A 24,530-nucleotide genomic window follows, 5' to 3' on the forward strand; every position below is an offset into this window, starting at 1 on the left:
GGAGGGGGAGCAGCTCCCTTCTAAAAACCATAGAAAGCAGGTGGGGGAGATAATTCCTTCTCCCTCTCACAAATGGGCTTGGTTTAGCCTGGTGGGTATGTGTGCTTATGCTCAAAGGCATGCCCCAGTCCTCACTCTCACTCTACAGATTGAAACCAGCTGCTTCAGGTTTGGCAGTCCTTTTCTGTCCATTTGTTTTCATGCCTGCCTTTCCAGGGAGAGGAGCAAAAAGATGAGATTTTTATAAAAATGAAATTTGAAATCCTTGTGGATCTTTTTTTCTTGTTCCTTCCAAACAAGCAATTGTGTCTGTAAGGTCTCTGCCAACTCTATTAATGATGTTAAATGAGTTTCTGTAATCCCATTGGTTTTTTTTACTAGCCACTTCTGCTAGCACATGTGTAATTTACAGTAAAGGATGGATCTACACTCTGGTCATTGAACATATCCCAGGAGAGGGTTTGATAACATGGTGCCAAAGGCTCCAGTTGAGGTAATGTGCTTTATAGAATGCAACTTCTAAAACAATTTGAGCATTCATTTAAATAAACATTTAAAAAATTTCAATAAATGTCTTCTGCAAAGTTAGACAGTCATTTGCTAGTGTTTAGTCATTACTTTTAAAATATTCCCCCTGTATTTTTAAGTATTTGACTCTAGTAGAGATCTATTAGTCTCGTAGGAATTGATATAAAATCATCCAATAGACTTAGAAAGACTGGACAAAATGTATAGCTATATTTTGTGCTGTCAGAGACTTAAGTACTGTATTGTGGTGCTCTTCCTGAGAAGACACAGCTGTATTTTATGAATTACTATTACCTGCAAAATGCTGTTGTATCGAGTGGTGAGCTGCATTTCAGTCTCTTACTCGGGCAGTTGCTTTGCTCTTTGTGCGCTCAATGTGATTAAATACCCAACCTTTTGCCTCTGTGGTCTGGGTCCCTGGTTTCAAGTGGGAGCGGTGCTTGTTCTGGGATGCTGTAAATCTGAACTGAGGGACAGAGAAGTCTTTTGACCAGGTCCATCTCAGATATGTGTTTCCTTGTTGTTTGACAACAGCATTATGATTGCATGCAAATGAAGGGCCTGATTCTTTTTGTATTGTGTCCAGAAAGCTCTACTCTCAGTAGAGTCATAGGATCCTTGGACCAATACAAATATAGACTTAAGTGATGATCTGTATTTCAATAGTTTCATGAGATGAAAGGAAAAATCTCTTCATTTCTCTTTTTTGGAAATGACGTTAGTGTCTAGATGAATGGATGCTCTAGAATGAGCAATGGAAGTGGCACGAACCCAGGCTCTAATATAAAGGAAGAGGCTTTCCCACGTGGCAGTGGGTGGGTCTGTGTGCCCATGTGATTGTCTCTGAGCCCTCTTCAGTCTCCCCTGCCTTGTAGCATATGGACACACTGGATCAGTAAGATGGCCCCATCTCCTTGGTCAACAACGACAGCTTTAAGGTTGTGCTGGGTAGAAGACACTCATGTGCAGAGGTCCACCTTTTTTTGGCCTGGAAAACTAAACTTAATGGTACAACCATGGGCTTGAATCAAAGTAAGGTGCAGTGTGCTGTCACAGGCCTTTGCCATCTGTCTGGTGTTAGGGCTCTTCTCCAGTGGCAGCTCTACAGTATTGTGCCGGAGTGGGAGAAAAGTATGGCCTAGCTATGATAGGCCTAGGGAGTAGCAGTGGTATACAATGGCTAAACATGACCTTATGTTAAATAACATTTGTGCATAGTCATTCATCAGACTTTATTGGAAGGGTATAATATATATTCAGCTTTACTAGCAGTGGGTTGAAATAGCAGATTATCAAGAAACCTAGTGGAATAGTTTGTTGAGTTTGGAGACATAATGGATTTAAAACCCGTTTGTTGATTCAGAGCCATAAGGAGGGTAGCTGACATACGTACGAGTATAATGTTAGACTCTTTGTTGATACATTGTGCAAAAACTAAAAGAAAAATTTGAAACAGCTTTCGCTATGCCTTCAGGGTTATTTTTTTGTCAGGCCTGTCTTTCTTTGTTATCTGTGCCAGAAGGGAAAGATGAATCTTATTTATGTAATATATCTTCTGAGAAGTCAATGAAGTGAGAAGGAGGTTATGAACATCATATTGCTTACCTGGCTTTTTAGCATTTTAATCAGTGCCCTGCAAGTTCCATCTGAATGGTTCTTACGATAAGTACACTGAAAATCTGTCTGAAAATTTTGATGCTGGATCCTCAGTCTAATTGAAACATGAACACAAGCATCTGAATTTATAAAAGCAGAAATATGTTAAAAAGCTTTCTGTTGAGGTGCATCCTCAGAATAGAATTTGGGAGATCTACATGAAAATATTTGAGCACCTCAAACATGTTAGTAACTTACCAATAATTCCTTTTTAAAAAAAGTTGCTAAAAGATGCTCAGTTGCAACAAAATTTGTTTGGTTTTGATATTTTGATAGAATCACAGAATAGATTTGGTTGGAAGGGGCCTTTAAAGACCATCTAGTCCAACACCCATGCCATGGACAAGGGATATCTTTCACTAGATCAGGTTGCTTAAGATGTCCCTGCCAATGCCAGATGATGTTCATATTGTTCATTTTTGTTTTCAGATGATTTATTTTAGGTAGGACAACTTGAGTTCATTTTCAAGTATCCATATGGCAGTAGCGAAGAGTGTACAATCTCCAGTGGGAGGCCTCGGACTGGTCATTATTAATTTAAATTGCTGTTGAAACTTGCTTATTTTTCAGTTTTTGATCTTCTTCCGTATTCCAACAAGAGAGTGGAGACAAACTTTTTACAACAAACACTTGGGGATCCTACACTGAATGAAGTGTACTTGCTCTCAACATTCAAACTGCAGACAAAGAGCACAGCCACCATATTTGGACTGTATTCATCAGCTGACAACAGCAAGTATTTTGAATTTACAGTAATGGGACGGATGAATAAAGGTGAGTTGTTTGGAGTATGTAGGGGAAAACTAGTGTTGGATCCATAGTTATTGGTGTGTTACAAGTGGATGTTTAAAATATGTGATTAACGTTTGTACTTGAGTCATTCTTATTGCATGCTGTCACCTTAGGCCCCTGCTCACAAGATAAAAGTGTTGGTTACATTCCCTCTCACTCCCCTTCTCTTTCATTCCTCTCACTGGATGCTGCTCTCTCCTGGCCAGGGAAAGCTGACCTGACAGTCAGCTGATATCTCCACTCTGCCATAGCACTTGCTCTAAGCAGTGCTGAGAAAGGAGGAAAAAATGGAGAAGGGGAAAGGAGTCAATTTTTTTTCTTTTTTTTTTTTTTTTCCTTTTCTTTTTCTTCTTTCCCTTAGGTCAATCACTGGTTCTTGTTACTCAGGAATGTGAGGGAAACATGCACATGCTGCCTCATGCATATGAAAGGCAAGTTCTTTTTCTGCTGACCCTGGAGCTTAGATGTGACTATGCAAGACAAACATTCCAAGCACTTACAGGATCTTTTGGGTGAATTAAAGTGTTTGTTCTCTGTTTATTGAAATTAGGTGATCAGAAGTCAGAGTAAGAACTTCAGTAGACTTCTAGAAATTGAGAGCTTTAGTGGCTCCCTGGACCAAATCTAGTATATATTGCAATTTTAATGTTCAGTGAAAAATTGTGGAGTGATGTAAATTATTGTTGCTCCATTGGCTTCACCACTACTGTGATAATTTGTTGCTGCAAATGTTGTGATTGGGAAGCTGAGTCCAATATACTGAGAAATTTCAGTTTATACATAGGGAAATTATTCTATATGCTGAAGAAAAGCACACCCTTTACTTGGGAAATACAGGAGAATGAGTTAGATGGAAGGTTGATATTTTAATCAGGTCTGCCAAAATCCTTCTGAGGTCAGGGAATAAGAACTTCTGTGCTATGTGTGTATTGGGGATGAGTAAGGCGTGGTCACATCATACAATTCCTAACACTGACTTATGTAATTGCTAAATAAATGATAGATAACACACACTCCATCTTTCCCTCTCACATGCACACAATTGTGTGTGTAAATGTTATATACAGGAATGCATATGTATACACACAAATATGTCTATATACATACAATTTTGAACATACTCTTCTCTTGATTTTCCATTGATCAGATGGTTGCCTGATGGTTAGTGATATGCTTTAACTAACAGACTTAAGAGGCTTTCTGGTGGAATGTTACATGACTTCTTGTGGTTTTGTCCTCAGTGTGTTAGTGTTGTATTTGACAAGTGTCTGTGACAGGACAGTGGCATATAGATAGGCAGCATGAAGAAGCTTGTCCTGTCAGTGACCAGTGTTGAGTAGATGGGGGACATCTGTAACCTACCTGGTGAAAGGACTGATCAAACAGAGGGAGGCTTTTCGCAGCAAGGCTGTTCCATGGAGGTCTCCTTGCCTCCTTATTACTTTAGTGCACCTTGTTCAGGGCGTACGGCAGTATGCGAGTAGCAGGCAGTGTTTTCGTGTGTGATTTCTCTGGAAGTGTCAAGTGTCCCATATGGCTACTTCATACAGTAAGTTAAACTGCATCCAGGAGATTGTCACTTGAGCTGAAAGTATGGAGTGTGGGGGCTGTTTGTGATCCTCTCAAGACTGGAGTTCATCACTTAAGTGGTGAGCCAACATAGGTGTCTTAGCAAAATGCAGGGTCTAAATATCTACAGTCCTGGAAGGGTGCATATGCGTGTAGTGCTTTCTCTGCATGGCATTTCCACTTATGCACCCAAATCTGATCTAAGTAGCCCAAAGCAGGCCTTAGTTATCCTTTAAAATGCCACATTTGAGAACTGTTTTCCAAATGGTTTGTTCATGTTCAGGTTTTGTAGTGGTATACCTGATAGTAAAATGATCATAACACCTAAATATTTTTAAAGCACAGATCTGAATTACTGGGTAACTGCTCTACTTATTTTGGTTAGATCAAGGTACTTTTCAGGGGCAAATGGTATCCATGGGTTTCTTACAGTTTTTTAATTACTCCTTTACGGAACAAACAACAGTAAGTGTGTAAAAGTGATGTAACTTAACGATTCTGTGGAGCAGTTTCTATTTACTGTCAGGATTAGTAGTTTCACTGAAAATCTATTTCTTAAACAATACAGGTGAGCCACTTATTCTCATGAATGTCAATGTAGAATATCCTGTCAGCAAACACATAATGCAGGACTTGGATGAGTTAAATCTTATGGAGGTGGAGGCTGTGGTCCAGAAAAATTTCCCTTCAAAAGCCTACTCTGGTTTACCAGATGGATATTTGGCTTTGGCTGAGGAAAGAATACTTGATCCTCTTTCCAAGCCAAACTGCTCCTTGTCCTGAAACTATTCTGGCAGGGTTTGCTCTGGGCCCTGCCACCATTTCCTCTTTCTTTCTCTAGCTTACTGCTGCTACATTTGGTCACTCTGATTGCAGGACGCAGATCCAAAGACCTTGCTTTTCGTACGGTCAGCGTGCATAATATTCACATAAGTAAAATGCCTGCAACATACTCTGTCTTACCAGATCTTTGAGTTTGACAAGAAAAAGCTACCTTATAGCAAGTTACTGGTGATCTCATGCACCTTTGTGGAAATCTGAGCTCTGACAGTGTTTTGACATAGACAGCAATGGAAACATTCCTGATATTGATCACAGCTGCTGAGACGTTAGCCCTAGTGTTGACTTTAAGGATGGAGATATACCCTGCCCCATTCATGCTAGTATAAATCTGGATTATTTTAATCATTAGACCGAGCAATTAGAAAAATAATAGGGAACATGTAACTGGTAACTCAGAATGTCACTGACAAACAGAGGTATCACAGCATCAGAGGGTACTTTAGTAGTGGAGAGGTGGAAAGATAATTTGTTAAACGAATAGAAGTGGGATGAATTCAGTAAGTGTTATTAACTCTGAAGCTAATAAGAGTTTTCCCCTCCACTACATACCAATTTTTAGTTGACCTCATGTTTAATATAGGTATTTTTTGAAGGTCAGTATTTGTGAGCTCTCACTTGATGCAACAGTAGCAGCCCTTTGTGAACTTCAAACAGATGTTCACAAGAGCCAGTACTTAACTGTTCACGTGTGCAAGTGTCTGTGCAGCTTGACTTCTCAATGCACATAACTGTTATCATGAGGAAATAAGGGATGTGCAGGCTGGTGACCAGTGGGATCTTTGAAACAAGATCTGTCTAATATTGTAGAGTAGTTACACGCTGTCTAGATGCAGTCAGTATATTGCTTCTGCAGATAGGCATTTGGAGAGCCAGGAAGGGATTTTGTTACATATTACACAGCATATAAGAGTTTTTGTTTGTTGTTGTGTTTTTTGATGGTGTATTTTACTTCATAAAATGAGAATTTGTTGTGTGAATTATCAAGTAGGTTGTTCTCTAATGCCTTAAAAGAGTTGAGAAGGGGCTTAGTCATCTTTAGGAGTGGAATACGTCTTTTCTGCATTATGTTTTGTTGTTGTTTACTATTTGTTACAGAGAAATGTAGGTTATTGTCTTGGAATCATGCTTCCCTTGATATCCGTAATGGTGCATTTGGATACACTGTCAGACGGCTTCACTGAATGCAGTGTGCATCACTGAAACTCATTTTCCTAGTTACACGTTTTTGCTACAGAGTATTTCTGGCACTTATCAGATACTGACTAGCCGAAGTGCTGACTGCAGGCTGTGCCGCCTTTATCACTTGTATTTTAGCACGTTATACCCTGTAAAGTGAGAGTGGTTAAGCCAGTTAGAGAGGCCTGGACAAAGCAGTGGAAAACACTGTGAGGCAGCGATGCTTTACAAATGGAGAGTCACGCAAGAGTCCTGGTAATCCTGCTCTGAGAGTCAATGCCCCATTTATTATTATCTTTTATGTCTGCATATGGGATGCATTTACAAAAGCTGATGTGGAAAAATACCAGAGCAATAGCAGTTTTCCACAAAATCTTCCTTGACCAGCCTTGCTACCCTCTGATAGGCCTGTGTACTTTGTACTAGTGGTGCTGCGCTACCTGAAGGGCGATGGGAGGCTGAATTCAGTGATCTTCAGCAACATCCAGCTGGCTGATGGTAAACCTCATGCTGTCATCTTGTGGCTGAGTGGCCTGCAGCAGAGATCGAGCACAATAGAGTTATATCTGGACTGCCTGCAAGTAGGTGCCGTTCAGGACCTGCCAAAAGCATTTTCAGCACTGTCTCAGAAGTCGGCGGCAATAGAGTTGCGCACTTTCGAGGAGAAGCCACAGGTGAGTGGGAAAACTGGGAGCAGGCTGAGCACTTAGGGGGATCACCAGGGGTCCTCTGGATCACTGAATCCAGACTTCAACCTTTGCAGCAGCCAAGCTCTGTACAATGGTGCTTCAGTAACACTCGAGTATTAACTTGTAAAATAAATGTTTCAAACACATTTTTTTTAGCTTATTAAAAAAAAAAAAAAAAAAGATTAAAAATTACCGCCTCCCTCACCTCACGAGGTGTTTCTTGAGGACTGGACTTTTTGCAAGGACTTAGCTGATGCAATAAGGGCAGCTCTTTGTGAGCTTTTTACAGCTGTTCAGTATGAGCAATCCTTGGCTGTGTATGTGGCTTTCCTCTTCATGATAAGCCACATGGACTAAAAAGACGAAAGAAGGGGTGGACTCACACAGTGTGAGTCCAGCCCCATCTGACTACAGTGGCTTTTCTTCCTCTGGGGTTGGCATAGCTTCCTGTCATCTCCATATCAGCAGTCTGAAGTAAACAGTACCTTCCACAAGCGTCTTCCGTCATCATTAATGCAAAATAAGCATTAGAAGGTGCAAAGCTGCCCTCTTGCTTTGTTTCACTGTAGACTTGAAAATGAGCCTGTTCATATGGAGAATTACTAAGGTGCTCACATTCCTGACATGAATGTAAACCTGTTGGAGGAGAGGGCCAGAAAAGACTGCTTATTTTATTACAGTTCACAAGGTGATGGGTGGTCCTGAAGGCAATAGTACAGAAGTCCTGCATGCTAAGGAAATGGACAACCTCCCTCAAAAATTAATTTACTTCATGTGATATTTCACATTTTTTCCATTGATGTATCAGAATTGTGAGCTCTGTTTTTCTTGTGAGTCCAGGATACACTAGATGAGCTGAAGCTGGTAACTGGAGGAACACTTGCCCAAGTGGGGAACCTGCAGGACTGTTTTCTTCAACAGATTGAACCCGTTCCTCAGTACGCTGGTAAGGCTTGCAACTACGTGTTAAAATTGTTCCTTAGGATACCACTGCAAAGAAGCTAATGTGGTGAATATAAAAAATGTGGTGAAGCTCTATGGACAAATAATAACAATTATTTGACTGAATTCCAGCCATGATAATTTCCTGTAATTTTTTTTAGAAACAGCTCAATTTGAAGAGAAAATAGGCATTTTTGCTGGTGATAAAGCACTGACTTAGTGTCCTAGCGAAGGAGGAGCTTGTAATGATTAAAAGAAGGTCTTCAGCCTAATTGGGAAGATGAACTTTTGTGATCATGATCTATTTGTGTCAGCTTAATAATATTTTAAGTATTCAAATTGCAGACAGTTGCATACACTAAGTAGTCCTAAATGTGATACACTGCTACAGGCTTTATGAAAACAGGTAGACAGACAGAGTAGCAAGACCTATCAATGTACTTATCCACATGGCCAGTATTCATCTTTTGTTAATCACTGGCATGTCCTGGAGAGGGAGGAACAATGTGTGAAGGAGGACACGGGAGACTGCAAAATGTCTTGGTGCTACGGCTACAGAGCCTGTGGGTGTGTGTGGGAAAAGCCATTGCAAGGCAGCCACTAGTCTTGATGCAAGTTAACCAAGGCTTTTGTCACCTGCTGGACTGGAGATCTGCTCCAAAACTAATTCCTTTTCTGCCTGTGCTGAGCATTGTGGAGACTGAGATGGGAATGGGAAGAAAGGAAGGAGGTAAGGCTATGGGGATTCCTGCAGGTCCACAGGGACTGGGTGCAATCGCCTGTGATGGGTGAGGGTGCTGTCTAACCATAGCAAACCTGGGCTAAGATTTGCTCCATCTGTACCCCTTCCTAGTCCTGTCAATGTGTCTTTCTGCTGTGGGTGTGAGGGAGAAGACTGGGTTCATGCTGTATGTGCAATATGTGAGAATGTGACAACAATGGGGGGAAAAAAAAATAAGTTCGAGGTTTGAAACAGGATCCATGAGAAGTTCTGTCTCTCACAACTTTTCCTGTACCCCGCTGCCAAACCCAGCCCTGCAGCATTGCTACTTTTGATTAGAATAGAGGTACACAAGATACACAAATTTGCTGTGAGAGCATCCTGGGTACATTACACAAATGTAGGCATCAGTGGTGTGCAGTGATAACAGAATCTGTTTTGCCTTTTAGCTATGTAAATCCGCAGTTGCACGTGCTTTTGTTTTCTTGCTCCTTAACATATATACACCTAGGCAAAAAATACAGAGTTTTATAATGAAAAGTCTCTCTTTTTCCCTAAATGAATAGGCATTTGCACATAGAAGGGAAGGGTAATTCGGTGTTTCCTCCTGGAGAAACTTACAGCTCTGTGAGCAAGGTCTCCATGTTGTAGACTTGCAACTTTTTGCTCATTAATCATACAAATGGTAGTAATACAGTGAGATATTGTCTCTCCCTGGCTGCCTCTGCCTAGCTAAGCCTCTCAAAATCAGTTGCTTATAACCTTCAAGTGGAATTAGTATCATATTAATAATAATAATAAAACAACTCATATGAATATATTCAAAGTCTACATAGCCAAAACCACCAAAGGAAAAGTTGCAAATGTTCCAACAGGAATATTAACTCAGCTGCTTTGCGCTTTATGTATGCTTCATGGTGCCCTTTTACAGAAGCAATATATCAGATAACTACAATTTTTTCCTGCTTAGCTACATAGAGATGTGAGCCATACATATCTGAGTAAAAGCATTAAATCCTTGGGAGAGCTTTGGACCTGAATAACTGCACATAGCTCTGACTGTGTGACTAGTCATTGCTCACTGCTGTGGCAGCAACATTCTCTCCATGTTCAGTCTGTGGGGCTGAGACCCTTAAGCAGTGCAGATAAGAACACGATGATCAGACAGAGGTTGAGCATATGTATTTGGATCTTCCTGTGTGGGTAGGAAAATACAGTGCAAGATGCACTGGGTGTGGTAGATGAGATTAGTATGCTACATGTAATCGTCATCACAAAATCATTCGGGTCAGAAGGGATCTTTGGAGGTCGTCTAGTTCATGTAGGTACTTGAACCTGACAGTGTTAAAAAAAATAGCTGTGTTGCACCAAAACAAAAATTATTTTAATCTAGATACTGTTAGATACAGTATGCCAATATAGTAGACCCAAGGGCAAGAGTGTAAGAGAGTGGAGCTATAGTGTGGTTTTCCTTGAATGCTTTCCTATCCTCCAGCAGTTCATAGTATACAGAGCTCTGGACTCAGAGGTAGGGTCTTTGTGTTTTGTACTCAATATATGTTTCTTTCCATGAATCTGTCCAGTCAGTTTTGAATGCAAAATCAAAAATGTCTCCTGGCAAAAAATTAATGATGTCTGAGGAGATATCTGCTTCTATTTGCTTTATCTGCCTTTTCGTAATTCAACATGCCCCTTTTTTGGTGGAGGATTATAGCCTGACAGGAAACTGCTCTGTTATCAGCCATCATCCATACTTTAATCATGGCTGGATCTCTGACCAAGTAACCTCTATTTCTTTGAATGACACTTCAGGACTCCGACTTTGTCACATGGGAGCTAGTGGGGTGTTTGAGCCAGTATTGCTCCCAAATCAGCTAGAAGAAGTATCTCTGAAGCATTTCACAGTAGCCTGCAATTACACAAACAAGTGTTTGTTGGTGTGCCCTGCCTGGGCCAATTACCTATGCAATGAAGCTGGTTGCCTGCTTTAAATCCAGGGCCCTGTACTGGAACATGTTGCCCAGAGAAGCTGTGGATGCCCCATCACTGGAAGTGTTCAAAGTCAGATTGGATGGGGCTTTGAGGAACCTGACCTACTGAAAAATGTCCCTGCCATGGCAAGGGCGTTAGACTAGACAATCTTTAAAGGTCTTTTCCAACCCAAACCATGCTATGTTTCTATACTGCAAGGTCCTGGGAAGAAAAGGACAGGGTAGCCCCCTGACATGACCTCAGGCTTACAGAGAATAAGCATGTCAAGGGACTTCAGTTCCCTGTTGGACAGCAATTCTTCAGATCTGTCTCTAAATTTAATTATTGGTGTGAAAGCCATTCTGTTACTCAAGTTGTTACTGACTGAGTATAGAGCTAGGGACTAGCCGAACTGGGGAGTTACCTCAGTAGGTGGAGTATGGATGACAGAGACTATGTGGTAGGACTAAGTAACTGTATGGATTCAGGCTGTACCTTTTGCTTACCCTGCTCACTCCTGGGAAAAGCCACTCCACAAAACACTGTGGACCAGCAGCTTCCTGAAAGGCATCTCTGAGTTCTTACCACTGATCACTGGTCATTCTTGCTGCAGTTGGTGCCTACCATAGGACTTGGCTTTAGACTTGGCATTTAGTCCACCTCAAACTTTAATAGTGTGCAAAACTTAACTGTACAGTTAATCTAAATAGATCTGTTTTTTATTTAGATGCTAGCCAACAAACAGCATCTGAAATCTTGAGAAGTTTTGTGGATCTCAATCAATAATGCCCAAACCATTCTTTGTTTTTAAAAAACCAAGCAAAACCAGAACAGACCCCAGCATCTGTCCCAACAGCCTTTGTGCCAGGTTCCACTATGGGATTCTGAAATACCCATGATATTAAGTCCTGCTGTCTTCCTGTCAAATAAAAACAAGACAAGATTGGGACTAGAACAGAGGCAGGTTCTGGAACAGGTGGTTCCCAAGTCTTTAAACTTATTCAGTGTTTTGGCAAGAAAATCAGAAATGAAGAAAGTGTAGTATGTGAGGAGTTGGAGGATTCCCACTAGAATGTTTGGAAACAGTTAGACATTCTTTGAAGTACAAAACAATGAGGTAAACATTAAGAAAAGCGTTCTTCTTGTAAGCTTTCAATACTCACAAAAGTAGCACATGAATAAACCTCCCTAAGCCATTGGGCATAACATCAAAATATCCTGCCTACTTAGAATGTAAAACAGCATATATTTGTGAAAATTATTTTGACAGACAGACTTAGACAAGTAAACAAATAGGTGCTCTAGAGAGCTACAAACTCAGAATTGAGCTACAAACAGTAACTACTACAAGCTACTGTGCTAAACATGCTCTCTGCTTCTCCTCTGTCACTGGGTCAAAATGCATGTTTCATTTAACAGATGTGAAGATCTGGGTTGGTTCTGGTCCTTCCCTATGGTTCATTGCAGATGTAACTTTTGGTCTTGTCTTAGAGGTCTTCAGTTTGTTCCTTGGTATTGAGAACTGGCTTTGGTGTGAGTTCATAGTGTGTTGAGTAGATGTTTTGTGAGTCCATGCAAACTCTGCATGCCCCAGAAGCAAAGGCAACCATGAAGCTTGTGTATGGTGTGATGAGCTGCCTTTTGGAAGAAAAGCCAAACGACTGTGGCAGGCATTAAAAGCTCTGTTTTGCCAGAGGAGGCACTCTTAGTGCATGGTTGGAGCGGCACAGTCATCTTGCACAGAAAGCTGGGTAACTTCACTTTGAAAAGTGTGCAGGAATCAGTTGTGGTGACATGGAAGACACTTATGGAGAGTGACTTCCCATTGTATGCACAGATACTTAATGCCCCTGCCTTGCCCTCCTGTGCCAAATGGGTTATCACAGAAGTCCGGTCTTGAAGTCCCAAGGTTTCATTTCGGGTTGCTGGTCTCAGGCCTGGTGGAAAGGAGTAACACTGGTGGCATTCATTGCCAGTGTTTTTAGGTCTTACTAGAGAGCCTTGACACTGAAATAATGGTAGAAAAATCATAAACTGCTTTTCTGTCTGTGAAGTGGTTTCTGCCTTGCCAGTTTCTGTGGTGTACAGTGCAGTTCAGTCCAGAAAAGCCTTGAGTTCATGCACGTTCACTGTATGAAAGTTGGAGCTAGATCCTGTGTTTGCTCTAAGGATTCCTACGGGGGCTTAAGTAACTCATGTCTGCCCTCCTTGGCTCTTCACAGTGTTTCCATCTTCTATCTCAGAAATTATCATGGTAAATGAAGGAGAGTTATGTGCATTGTGCACTCTTGTTCATTGCCGTTTCCCTGCAGGTGATTTTAATAGGCAGCTGATGGGTCAGATGATGCAGATGAACCAAATACTGGGAGATGTGAAAGACCTTCTGAGACAACAGGTACTGTATAAAGGCTTCAATGTGAAATATCCCAAGCTTGCCACTTTTGACAGAGTCAGGGTAGAATGCACATAAGCAATAAACTCCTATGTAGAGTTCATTGCCTCAGAGGTACAACACAGTAGAGAAGAAATAACCATATAGGTCCTGGTACCCTGTGCTCCCTGTGGAGGATCGCTGAATGTGAGGCTGTAGGGGACTTGCTTATTCTGATCCAAAAAATCTAGTGTCTTAAGTGGAAAGGACTAGAGTAGCCATCCTAGCCTACAGTTAGATAGAGGTAGGTCTGTTGCGCAGAACTGAAACTGCATTTGTTTCACTTGCTAGTGAGTGTCAGAAATGTAATTACTGATAGTGTATACCGTTAGTTAAGCATGTAATGCTTAAAGGTCCTGTTGTTGAAGGCTGAACTGAAGTACAACTGTTATCACTGTCCTGAATTTTATGGAATACAAAGAGCATGTCATTTCAAGATAGATTACCTATGTTGCATGGTTTGAGTAGCATCTCGAGGAAAAATTATAATGGTACTTCTACCAGCCAGGTACAAACTGGAGATGCCTGTATCCAAATAATGTTTTTTTCCTATATCCTCAAGGTCAAAGAAACAACTTTTCTGAGAAATACCATAGCTGAGTGCCAAGCATGTGGTAAGTATTCCTTTATTGCCTGTAAAAGGCAACCAGATGAGATGTACAGTTGTTTTAAAACTAGTATTAATTGCATCAGCTTTACATGGTTTCTAAGAAGCACTTTTTTAAAAATACGGTGTTCAAAGTTCTAGATGTATTGGACACAAATTTAAAATATATTTTCATTAGATAAAGAGCTTTCCATTTCCATAGACTTGACAATCACCTATTGGGAGATAAACCCCCACTAAACCAAGCAGTTCCACTCACTCTGTACTGTCAGTTCTTGTTCTGCCACAAAACTATGCCATATATTCCTGGGGAGGGAGGTATTGCCAGCCAGGTATCTCATGAACAATTTTAGTACAAGGAGAAGGGAGGAATCATGTTCTGCTCTAGCTGGTGTTAGTCTGAGGAAGATCCTATGCAAACCACCTGAAAGTCATCTGATCCTGAGTAGGCAGTGACTAGTTAATAGCAGTAAGACCCAAAAGGTGGTTTCCATCTTTTCACTAAGAGGAAGAAGGAAATACTTTCCCAAATGCCACTACATGGCCCTCCTACACAACTGACAATCAGTTGGACACACATGCACTCAGTATAAAAACAAAAATACTCCCTCCTTGGGTGGGGTGAAAGGCCTTTTAGTTGATTTCTTCTCCTAGTCTGTCAGCCTCATCAAAATTCAAATTGAGCTCCAGCCAAGTTAACCTTTATGTGTAAGTGACAAAGTCTTTAAATCCTGCATGCATCAGTACCAAGGTTCAGCACCTGCCAGAGTCTCAGAAAACCTTTCTTTTCCCCAGAGCTGGCCTCTGTGCACCTAAGCCAGTGTACTTGCATGTCCTGCTGCATTTTCATGGGCTGCCAGCTGCTGCTTTATTCCTCTTATTTGGACACTGTCAGATATGCTCTTGTGAAACCATGGCACTTTTTCTTATGAAGTAGTAGTGTTGCTGATTTAGCCAGAGAAATGCCTTGTACCATCACACTTGTCCCGTGGGCTGTCTGAGGTTAGTGGCTTTCAGAGGTTCCTCCCCTGGCCAGCAGCAGATCTGAGCTGGGACTAACCTAGCAGGAGGGCTTCCATGTGTAGCTAGGAGAAGCACGTGGACCTAATAAAATAGCCTTAATTTTCCCTGTCGGGATGCAGCAAGCTGCTGGGCCATTCCCACCATGAAGTCTCTTCAGCCACGGCACAGCTGGTAGCCATGCAGTGCAGAAACACAAAACCCCTGCTGCACAGCATCTTGGGGATCTCTTCAGAGTGCTTGCCAGCTGAAAGCCATGATGGATGTTTCTTTCAATTGCTGAAACTGTTGTTCTTTCTGCACTAAAGGTTTGGGAACTGTGAATTTTCCAACTCAGCTTCCTAGGCGCAGTAAACCCAAATGCGAAGTGAATTCCTGCTTCAGGGGAGTCAGGTGTGTGGACACAGCAGAGGGATTTCAGTGCGGCCCCTGCCCTGAAGGGCTCACGGGAAATGGAGTTACCTGCTCAGATATCGATGAGGTAAAATAGTGACTTTCACTGAATTTTTAAAAAAAAAAAAAAAAAAAAAAAAAAAAAAAAAAAAAAAACAGCTAAAAAGCAACTGTTTATTACATATCAATGGGTTGCTGATGCTTGCTGTTTTCAGCATTTGCTGACTACTTCCACAGTGAATATTAATTCATTCTAATTTGATTCTACCTCCCTATTTTGCTGTTGCTGCAACTTTGTGGAGGTTATATGTGTGAAAACTTGAAATACCTTGGTGAGTTGAGAAGTCGCTCAAAGGAGTTTAATGTTTGAAAGAAAAAAAACAAAACCAAAAAAACCCCAACCAATAACACAACAGCAAAACCCCCCCAACCAAAACAAGCTTTTGATGTAGTTCTTTCTGTTCCACAAGAAGATGCAGTAGCTTCTGTTATAGGCAGAACTGCAGAAGCACTTCTTGTCAGTATGGGCTTTGTTTCAGTTGAAGTGCTCCTGAACCAGCCTTGGAGACCAAAGTCTTCTCTTTAGTCCAAACTGGAGCCATGTTTTCAGCCTTACTTTGAAAGTCTATGAAAGAAAATAAACACTTATTGTTATTGTTCCTTTTGCTTCTTTATGGTTGTCTTGAAAGCTGATAATGTTGACTTAAATCTGTTTGTTTGTTTTTTTTTTTCTTGTGCTATGTGTTAGAAATTCAGAGCTTGCTTGTATAGAGGACTGAGTTAATAAATTTACAATATCTTAAATGATTAAATAAAACCTGTGTTAATTGGAACATGATGCTCACTCAGAACACAAAAAAAACACTTACAGCTTCCCTGCATGTCTTCTGTGTGATGATTTTTGCCATTGCTCTTTAGTGATTTTTGTGGAAGAGCACCTGGGTATAGTAGAGCAGGGAACCAGGAGAATTAGGTCATTAACTGTGCCTGTGGATAACGCAGTACTACCCATGTACCTGCCTAATGATGTAGAACAGCAAAAGCAAGTCCTTTTTTCTCCTTCATAGCCAACAGGAGATGTGCTGTGACTGCTCTTTTGGTTTACTCCCTCCTGTAGGCCATCAGCAGAGAGGATGCGATATGCCCAACTTGTATCTGTCTGCGAAAAACACCAGGGAAAGTGGGTTGAGTGTGGCAGTTTCCTGAGTTGTGTAGGTGATGTCTTTTGTTTTGCCTCATATGGCACGGGCTTGCAACAGAAGGTGCAAAAAATGGAGGGGAAGCTCTGAAATGTGAATGCAAGAGGTGAAGCTGAGACAGCTGTGGTGTGAGTTTCATGCCACAGGCAATCATGGTGAGAGATTCAAGCAAGCCCAGGTGGAGCCCACCAGTACAGATGGGTTCCACCTTCTGAGCCATATCCCTGACTGTGGCGGAGCAATGCAGTAATATCCCTGCCATTTTCAGGGTTGGAGCAACTCTACCCATGTCAGCCCTGGTGGGAAAACAAACCAAGACAGGTCTGCAGTGGCCTGACACTAACATGGCTTTCTGTGAGCAGTCAGGCTCTACCATTGGAGATTGACATGCCTTCTTGTTCCTGCCATTACTTCACATGGCAGACTTAATCTCACATTAGAAACAGCAAAGAAATTTTGCTAAACAGTGTCACAGTGGTACAGTCTTGTTTATATGAGGTCTTTATGGGGACACTGCAACTAAAATGCCACCTAATCTGGTGCATTTTTGTTCACTAGTAAATAACTCCTTTAACAGCTGGATTTTCACTTACAGTGCACAGGAAAGAATAAAAGATAATAAATAGCAATAGCTTTTCATTATCTGATAAGACGAGATGTGTCATGTTTGTTTTCCTGAGTTAGCTGAGATGAAGAAGGAAAGTAAGGGGGGTTTGGGGGATTTTTTGTTTGTTTGGTTGATTCTTTTGAAAGCTCTTTAGGAATCTCTTCTGGGAGAGCACCATTCTACTACATAAACTATTCCTGTACTTCCTAATAACAGGCATTTAAAAAGAAGTTAATGTACAAATTCTGATAAAGACAAATCTAGAAGCTTCCTCACTAAGCTGCCATCACCTTTTCTGAGGCTGTTAGCACCTCTGCAATCTGCTCCCTTATTCATTACCAGTTTGAAGACATTACTTTCATACGCTGATGCCCTGTGACTTAGGAGCTGCTGCTCCGCTCTGTGTACGGTGTAATTTGAGTGCCCTCTGCTGCCGACAATAAAAAATCCACAGGAAATAAGGAGACAAAATGTCTGTCCTGGGTTTTGCGTTTTCTAATAATTTTTTCATGGCAGTTGTGGACCCACCTCTAACAAATCTTTCCATCAAACATGTTTTGATATTAAACTTACCATTTCTTACTCCCTGTTGTCTGTGTTTGGTTACAAGTTGTATGTTTGTTGTAGTTGGTTATCTTCTGGCATGTTGTATTTCCATCTTGTGGATGTTTTTCTGTCAGTGATGGAGGGGGGGAAATGGATATTTTTAATGCTTTTGTATTGCTTTCTCATGTTTCTCATTTATTGTTGTCTTTATGCTGGCATGTTGATGTTTTGGGGACTCTTACAAATATTACTTAGTAGCTAGTGTTGATGTTGGAGAAGCAGCAATGCAGAATGTGGTTCACAAACTGGCACCACAAGACCAGTGAAATTGGTCACAGCTGTTCTGTAAAACCACATGAGGCAATGGAGCAAGTGGCGCCTTCAGGCCAAGAGTGATGCTGTGGACATGTGGTATTTTGAGAGAAGTGCTGAGGGTTGCATGTGGGCCTCCAGCCTAGAAATGTGTGGGTGCCACTGATGCATCCCTGCTCATCTGGCCCATGTTTGGGTTAATTCTGGCTATGATATTTGCCCAAATATAAAAGAAAATGCTGCTGCCCCTTCTGTGTGTACAGAGCACAACTGTAGGACGATTTGGTGGGTTGGAGTTATGTGGCTTTCCTGATATTGTGGTCGGGACGCTTCCAGGGGGCTCTCAGCCTCTGAGGGAGCTGAACCTGCCGAGCAAAAGGAAGGATTGGGGATCAGAGCTTAGGGCATCAACTACAGGCTATAATGGAAGATTGCAAATATTACTTAAATTACAGAGATAGCTGAAGACCTACTGGGGTCAGAAATACCTGCAGAGACTGTATCCTCTGTACGGCAGCTCTGAACAGCAGACATACAGACACTGCATGTAGCATTGCCTTTGACTGAGTGGTCTGTGCACAGTCAGAGTCTGGATGTTACTGAAGCACGAGCATGTGCTCGGTTCATTTTTTTCTTTGCAGTGTCGTTATAATCCTTGCTTCCCTGGAGTGCGATGTGTGAACACTGCTCCAGGTTTCCGATGCGAGACTTGTCCCCCAGGATATACGGGACAAACTGTGCAAGGGATAGGACTCAGCTATGCCAAGAGCAATAAGCAGGTGAGTGGCAGCATCCCTGCAGCAACCACCGTTGCAGGGTGCTGGTTTATATCGATGCATCTATATCACGTTTTATTTATACTTCAGTCATTCCATAATTGTCTTGTGCGGTTAGGCAGAGCTCAGTGTGCTTCAGTTGGAAGATCTGAGTTGTGTTTGCTTGGCTTTAATGGGAGTATTAACAGTCTAATACTCAGGACCAGTATGGAGACAAGAAAAAATATCATTATCTTCATAGGTACCTCAGATAAATTTTAAAGGGGATTCTGCTGATTTCTGTAAACTGACTTTCAACTAGAAAAAGTATAATCGAAAAGGCCTACTTTACTGTCGTTTTTTGCACGCTCCTGTAGCAGCCTAGAAGGGGAACATAGTTCTTGTCTGATGAATAGAAGGCCATCCTAATGTTGATGTTTTCTGTATCACAGTGTCTCTTCAGGGTTTATATATGTCTAGAAAATCCATTGGAAAGTTAGCCTATGGGTATGTCTGTGCCATTCTGAGAGCGGTTTCAGGAGAGGCCATGACTCTTTTCTAGTCTTAAACTTTAGTGGCATTTCTTCACACTTGGATCTCAAATTTATATTGTTTTTATTATATGTTTTATTGCTAGGTGTGCTTAGATATTGATGAATGTCAGAATGGTGGACTTGGACTCTGCGTTCCAAATTCCCATTGCATAAATACTTTGGTAAGCACCTTTTCATTTGTGGTTTTAAAAAATTGATTGTTTTAAAATTCCATGAGGCTAGGATTGTATTTATGACTCTGATTGAAGAGCTAAATGATATAATTTGTCTGTTGGCTTCATCTAAACCAATGACAAATCAAGTATTGATTTTTTTTTATTCTTTACCATGTCCATCTGAGCTGTATCATCATTTTCCTTGAAGAATGGCAGGAAGTTTTCTCTCCACACCATCCAGTTATGTGGGTTTATAGGTACAATGCTTTTAATACAAATAGATATTAAGTTCAGGAGATCAAGGATAGCAGAAGTAGAAATGGTTTGAGAGATTTTAGGATCTGATGGAAGGGGCATACATCCATTTAATGCTATGAAGCGAGTTGGACTTTTCACTTAGAATCACAGAATCATATAATCATTTAGGTTGGAAAAGACCCTTAAGATCATAGAGTCCAACCATTTACCTGACACTTTCCAGTCCACCACTGAGCCATATCCCTAAGTACCACATCTACACATCTTTTAAATACCTCCTGGGATGGCAACTCTATCACTTCCCTGGGCAGTCTGTGTCAATGCTTGACAACCCTTTTGGTGAAGAATTTTTTCCTAACATCCAATCTAAACCTCCTGTGGCACAACTTGAGGCCATTTCCTCTTGTCCTATCACTTGTTACTCGGGAGAGAAGACTGACACCCACCTTGCTACAACCTCTTCTCAGGTAGTTGTAGAGAGTGATAGTCTCCCCTCAGCCCCCTTTCCTCTAGGCTAAACAACCCCAGTTTCCGCAGCTGTTCCTCATAAGATTTGTGCTCCATTGCCCTTATTTGGACATGCTCTAGCACCAAAGTGTCTTTTTTGTAGTGAGGGGGCCCAAAACTGAACACTTAATTAAAGGTACAGCCTTACCAGTGCTGATCACCTCCCTAGTCCTCCTGGCCACACTATTTCTGATACAAGCCAGGAAGCTATTGGCCTTCTTGGCCACCTGGGCACACTGCTGGCTCGTGTTCAGCTGGCTGTTGACCAACACCACTTGTGACCAGCCAACAACTGGATTTAACTCCATTCACCACAACTCTTTGGGCCCAGCCATCCAGACAGTTCTCCACCCAGTGAAGAGTACACCTATCCAAGCCACGAGCAGCCAGTTTCTGCAGGAGAATGCTGTGGGAAATGGTGTCAAAGCCTTTACTAAAGTCCAGGTGACAGACAATGTCCGCAGCCTTTCCTTCATCCACTAAGCAAGTCATCTCATCAGAGAAGGAGATCAGGTTAGTCAAGCAGGACCTGCCTTTCATGAACCCGTGCTGACCATGCCTGATCACCTGGTTGTCCTGTATGTGCCACTTATGCCACTGTTAGGTACTGTTCTGTTATAGTTGGCTGCACAGAGCAGACTTTCTCTGTAACAAGAGAAGGGTTAAAAGTATCCTGCAGGTGTAAAGGTGGTCTTTTTTTCAGCTAGGTATCACTGAGGCTACCAGTAGTGTTGAAAGTGGTGTGCTTTCGTTGCTAATAACCTTGTTTTTCTAGGACTGCTTTCCCCATTCAATATGTTTATCTTCTTTAATATATATATATATCTAGAACACATGTTGTATCTTATTGCATGACTAGACATGACTAGTCCTCTTCAGGAGGCCCTGTTTGCAGAGGGCAACAAGTGGCCTGCCATCTGTCAAAACAGAGCAGTGTGGGGTTTTTTTACTCCTGTCTCATTTTAGAAACAGTTTGGTCTGGAAGTGCTGCCTTAAAGACTATTTTAATGCATACCAGGGCTTGATATAGGACCGAATATACTGAGCAAATTCAGCAGACTCCAGAAGACACTGTGCTGGCATCCATTAGGAGAAAGTGCATGGGCTGGTATGTTTTATATAGGTCATACCATTTGCATGGCCCAGCGATTATTTCACTCTTCGGTCATATGTGTATCTTTATCTTTAGCCTGAAAGTATGCAGACAGCACAGAGTTAAAATTTAGAATGGAGCTACGAAGAGGGGACAAAAATAATGCCCAGTTGGGTAGTAAATGTATCTTCCTGTCACGACAATCCTGATAGTTCCTCCAACAGACTTTGTATAGGAAGGGTAAAGTTGTGTGAAGTACCTCAGTTTCACAAAGGGATGGATGCACAAGTCGGTCAGATATCTGCCTGTTTCTGTTTCTTGACATGTCATAGTTATTCTCTGTAAGGAAAAAAGATTGTTTTCAATTAACTTTTATGTCATAGGTTACAAATCTATAAATAGGTGAGACAGAGACAAAAGCCACATTAGATGTTTAAAGAAGACCCCCCCCTTCTTATTAGCACTTACCCATTTATATCTCATATGGTGATTGTCCCAGCACACACAGATTCCTTGGTTTAGCTCCTTTGGATTTGTTTACACAAGAGGGGCACAAATATAAAATATGTATGTATGTGTTTAGGTAAACCACTGTAAAAGGTTACATGGATGTTCTTATTGCAGTGTAAATGAGTATGACTGTGTCTTCAACTCCTGAATTATTTTCTGAAGAGCAAGATTTAGCTCAAATTGGCCTAAAAACATTTAAGTTAAAAAAATAAAATGAGGCAAAGACATAATGAACTTTCATGTCTATATGATTAAAAGTTGTGCCCAGTTGAGTTTAAATAAACTAATGGGTCTGCTTTACCCTGAAATAAGAGTATTCAATCTGATTAAGCAGGTGCTGCTTAAAATTTTGCAGAGAGTTTTGCCCACTTAGAGGCAGCTCGGAGTGGTGCTGTCAGGGACCAAAGCATCATGAAAGAGCTTTTGCTGCTACATAACTTTTCTTTGGCTTAACAAAAATCTGGTCTAAACAGGCAAGAGTTGAGCGTGTTTTCCAGTGTGCACTGCGGGAGCCAAACCTGAATTTCACATAGAAAATGAAGTTTGTTCACAGTGCAGGAGTCCTCAATGGATGAAGAGTTACACTTGCACAGCATAAACTGTGTGAAATTAATCTTGCTCGCATGCTTGCTTTAAAAGAAAAAGAAAGCCTGTTATAAAGCTGGCTAGTAACTTTCTGTTCTTACAGGGGTCTTACCGCTGTGGCCAGTGCAAACCAGGATATACAGGAGACCAAGCCAGGGGGTGCCAGGCTGAGAGAAGCTGCAGAAACAGAGCCCTCAATCCATGCAGTGTTCATGCCCGTTGTATTGAGGAGAGGAGAGGAGAGGTGACGTGTATTGTGAGTTCATTAATTCATGCATTTGCACAGTGAAAAATAGCCTTTTTTAGGCTGGAACTGAGAAAATCTTTGTGGTCATTTTATACATTTGGGTGTTTTAACCAGATTGTGGCACACTGGCCCAGACTAGCTATGAAAATAACCTGGCTGAGTCTATCTTGCAATTGTTTTCTTCTTGCAGCAAGTCTGTAAGGCGGACATACTTGTGTACCATATTGACTCTGTCTGTGTAACTAGATCTTTTGGGAATGGCTTTTAGAGAGACCTTCTATAGTCTCCTCAGGAAGGACTGCTAAGTGTCACTCTACAGAAGGCATCACAAGGACAAATTCCTCTCCTGGTGCTCAGCAACATAGCTCTGAATAGGGATCCTCTCTGCACACCCCGCTGATAGAGGCAGTATTTTTCCGAGTGAACCACAGATTCTAGGCACAGATAGACTGTACTGTGCTTTCCAGCCATGGGAGCAAGGAGCACCAAGTGGCATATGAACTTTCATTGTAAGAGTATAACTGAAGTATATTATTTAGTTTTTCCAGCTTGTGAGGGGAAGCAAGAGACTAATCCTGTGTCCTAAATTTGGATACAGTGCATGCTTTTGCTGGCAGTTTCTTTGGTCTCATTTTTAAGTACATCTATTTCAGAGAAGAATCTAGGGTATTTTAAATCCATCCTGTAATAGGAAGATGCCTAGATACTTGTGTTAGGCAAGACCTCATTTTAAGGGGAGGTCAGAGTTTGACATGCAGTTCTATGCATGAATCTTCAGTTACAACACAAATTGGGCATTGGTTTGAAGCAGTGCCAATTTGATTGGCCAGGGTAAACTTTTGTGCAGATGCACTTGCTTTGCTGATGCAAACACAGTAACTGTCAGCAAAGTTTTCTCTTAAAACTTCCTCCAGTTGCAGATGTATTCTTGAGATACTGAAAAAAACACAGTCATCCCATCTAACCATGGGCCCCTTGTTGAGATGCTAAGTGCATATTCTGTCTAGGTCCCCCCTTTTCTTTTTCTTCACCTGCAGGTGAGGAACCAAAATTGATTCCTGACCAATGTCTAAAAGAAATCTATACCTCCCACTGAAATCATTAGGTTTTGCAGGCACACATTCCTCTTAACATGGTCTTAGCTCTTTCTAGCTGTGCCCAGATACAGAGAGCTGGAAACAAAGATTTTCTTTGCACATTGAGAGGTGCTGAAGTGTACTTCGTTGTACTTCAGTGTCTGTCCAAGCCTCCTGTATGTTAACTGTTTTCAAGACTGATGTGGAGTTTCCATTCTGCATATTGCCACAGTGATTCATTAACCTTTTTGTAGTACTACCATGTTGTTTTATTGATAGTGTGGCATTGGCTGGGCTGGTGATGGTTATATTTGCGGAAAAGATGTTGACATTGATGGCTACCCGAATGAAGAACTCTCATGTTCGGCTGAAAACTGCAGAAAGGTAAGAAATTCTGTCTTAATCCTATAATAATTCAGAGCATGAAGGGGTGACAAGGAAGAGTGGAAGAAACATAACTAGATGTATTAATCTTTTTTCAAGTTACTGAATTTGTCTGGATAAATTGTATTTAGTTTGATTAATGGATTAATTAAAACAATAATAAAAATAGTCATTCAAATTATGAAGGCATCCAGTTTACCCACAGAACACCAGACATGTCTCCTTTTTTATCTAGGACAACTGCAGATTTGTCCCAAACTCTGGACAAGAAGATGCCGATGGTGATGGGATTGGAGATGCCTGTGACGATGATGCAGATGGAGATGGCATTCCCAATGAGCAGGTGATGTGTATAGATCAGAGTGCAGGGGTCTGTGTAAGCAAGAAGGATTTCATGTTACTGC

General features: G+C 41.4%; 1 protein-coding gene across 1 annotated transcript in view; it reads left to right on the forward strand.

The window, feature by feature from the left end:
* Positions 1–2,744: 2,744 nt before the first annotated feature.
* LOC104522169 (thrombospondin-4) overlaps positions 2,745–24,530 on the forward strand; it is a 35,459-nt gene continuing 13,673 nt past the window's right edge. The window contains 11 exon segments of the mRNA XM_010164390.2: positions 2,745–2,958; positions 6,991–7,238; positions 8,094–8,199; positions 13,200–13,282; positions 13,881–13,932; positions 15,254–15,426; positions 18,644–18,781; positions 19,395–19,472; positions 22,523–22,675; positions 24,022–24,126; positions 24,362–24,469. Of these exon segments, the coding sequence (XP_010162692.2) occupies positions 2,940–2,958; positions 6,991–7,238; positions 8,094–8,199; positions 13,200–13,282; positions 13,881–13,932; positions 15,254–15,426; positions 18,644–18,781; positions 19,395–19,472; positions 22,523–22,675; positions 24,022–24,126; positions 24,362–24,469 (1,263 nt within the window). The 5' untranslated portion in view covers positions 2,745–2,939.

This window comes from Antrostomus carolinensis, unplaced genomic scaffold (assembly GCF_000700745.2).
Source record: "Antrostomus carolinensis isolate BGI_N321 unplaced genomic scaffold, ASM70074v2 scaffold4653, whole genome shotgun sequence".
In the NCBI taxonomy this organism is placed as follows: domain Eukaryota; kingdom Metazoa; phylum Chordata; class Aves; order Caprimulgiformes; family Caprimulgidae; genus Antrostomus; species Antrostomus carolinensis.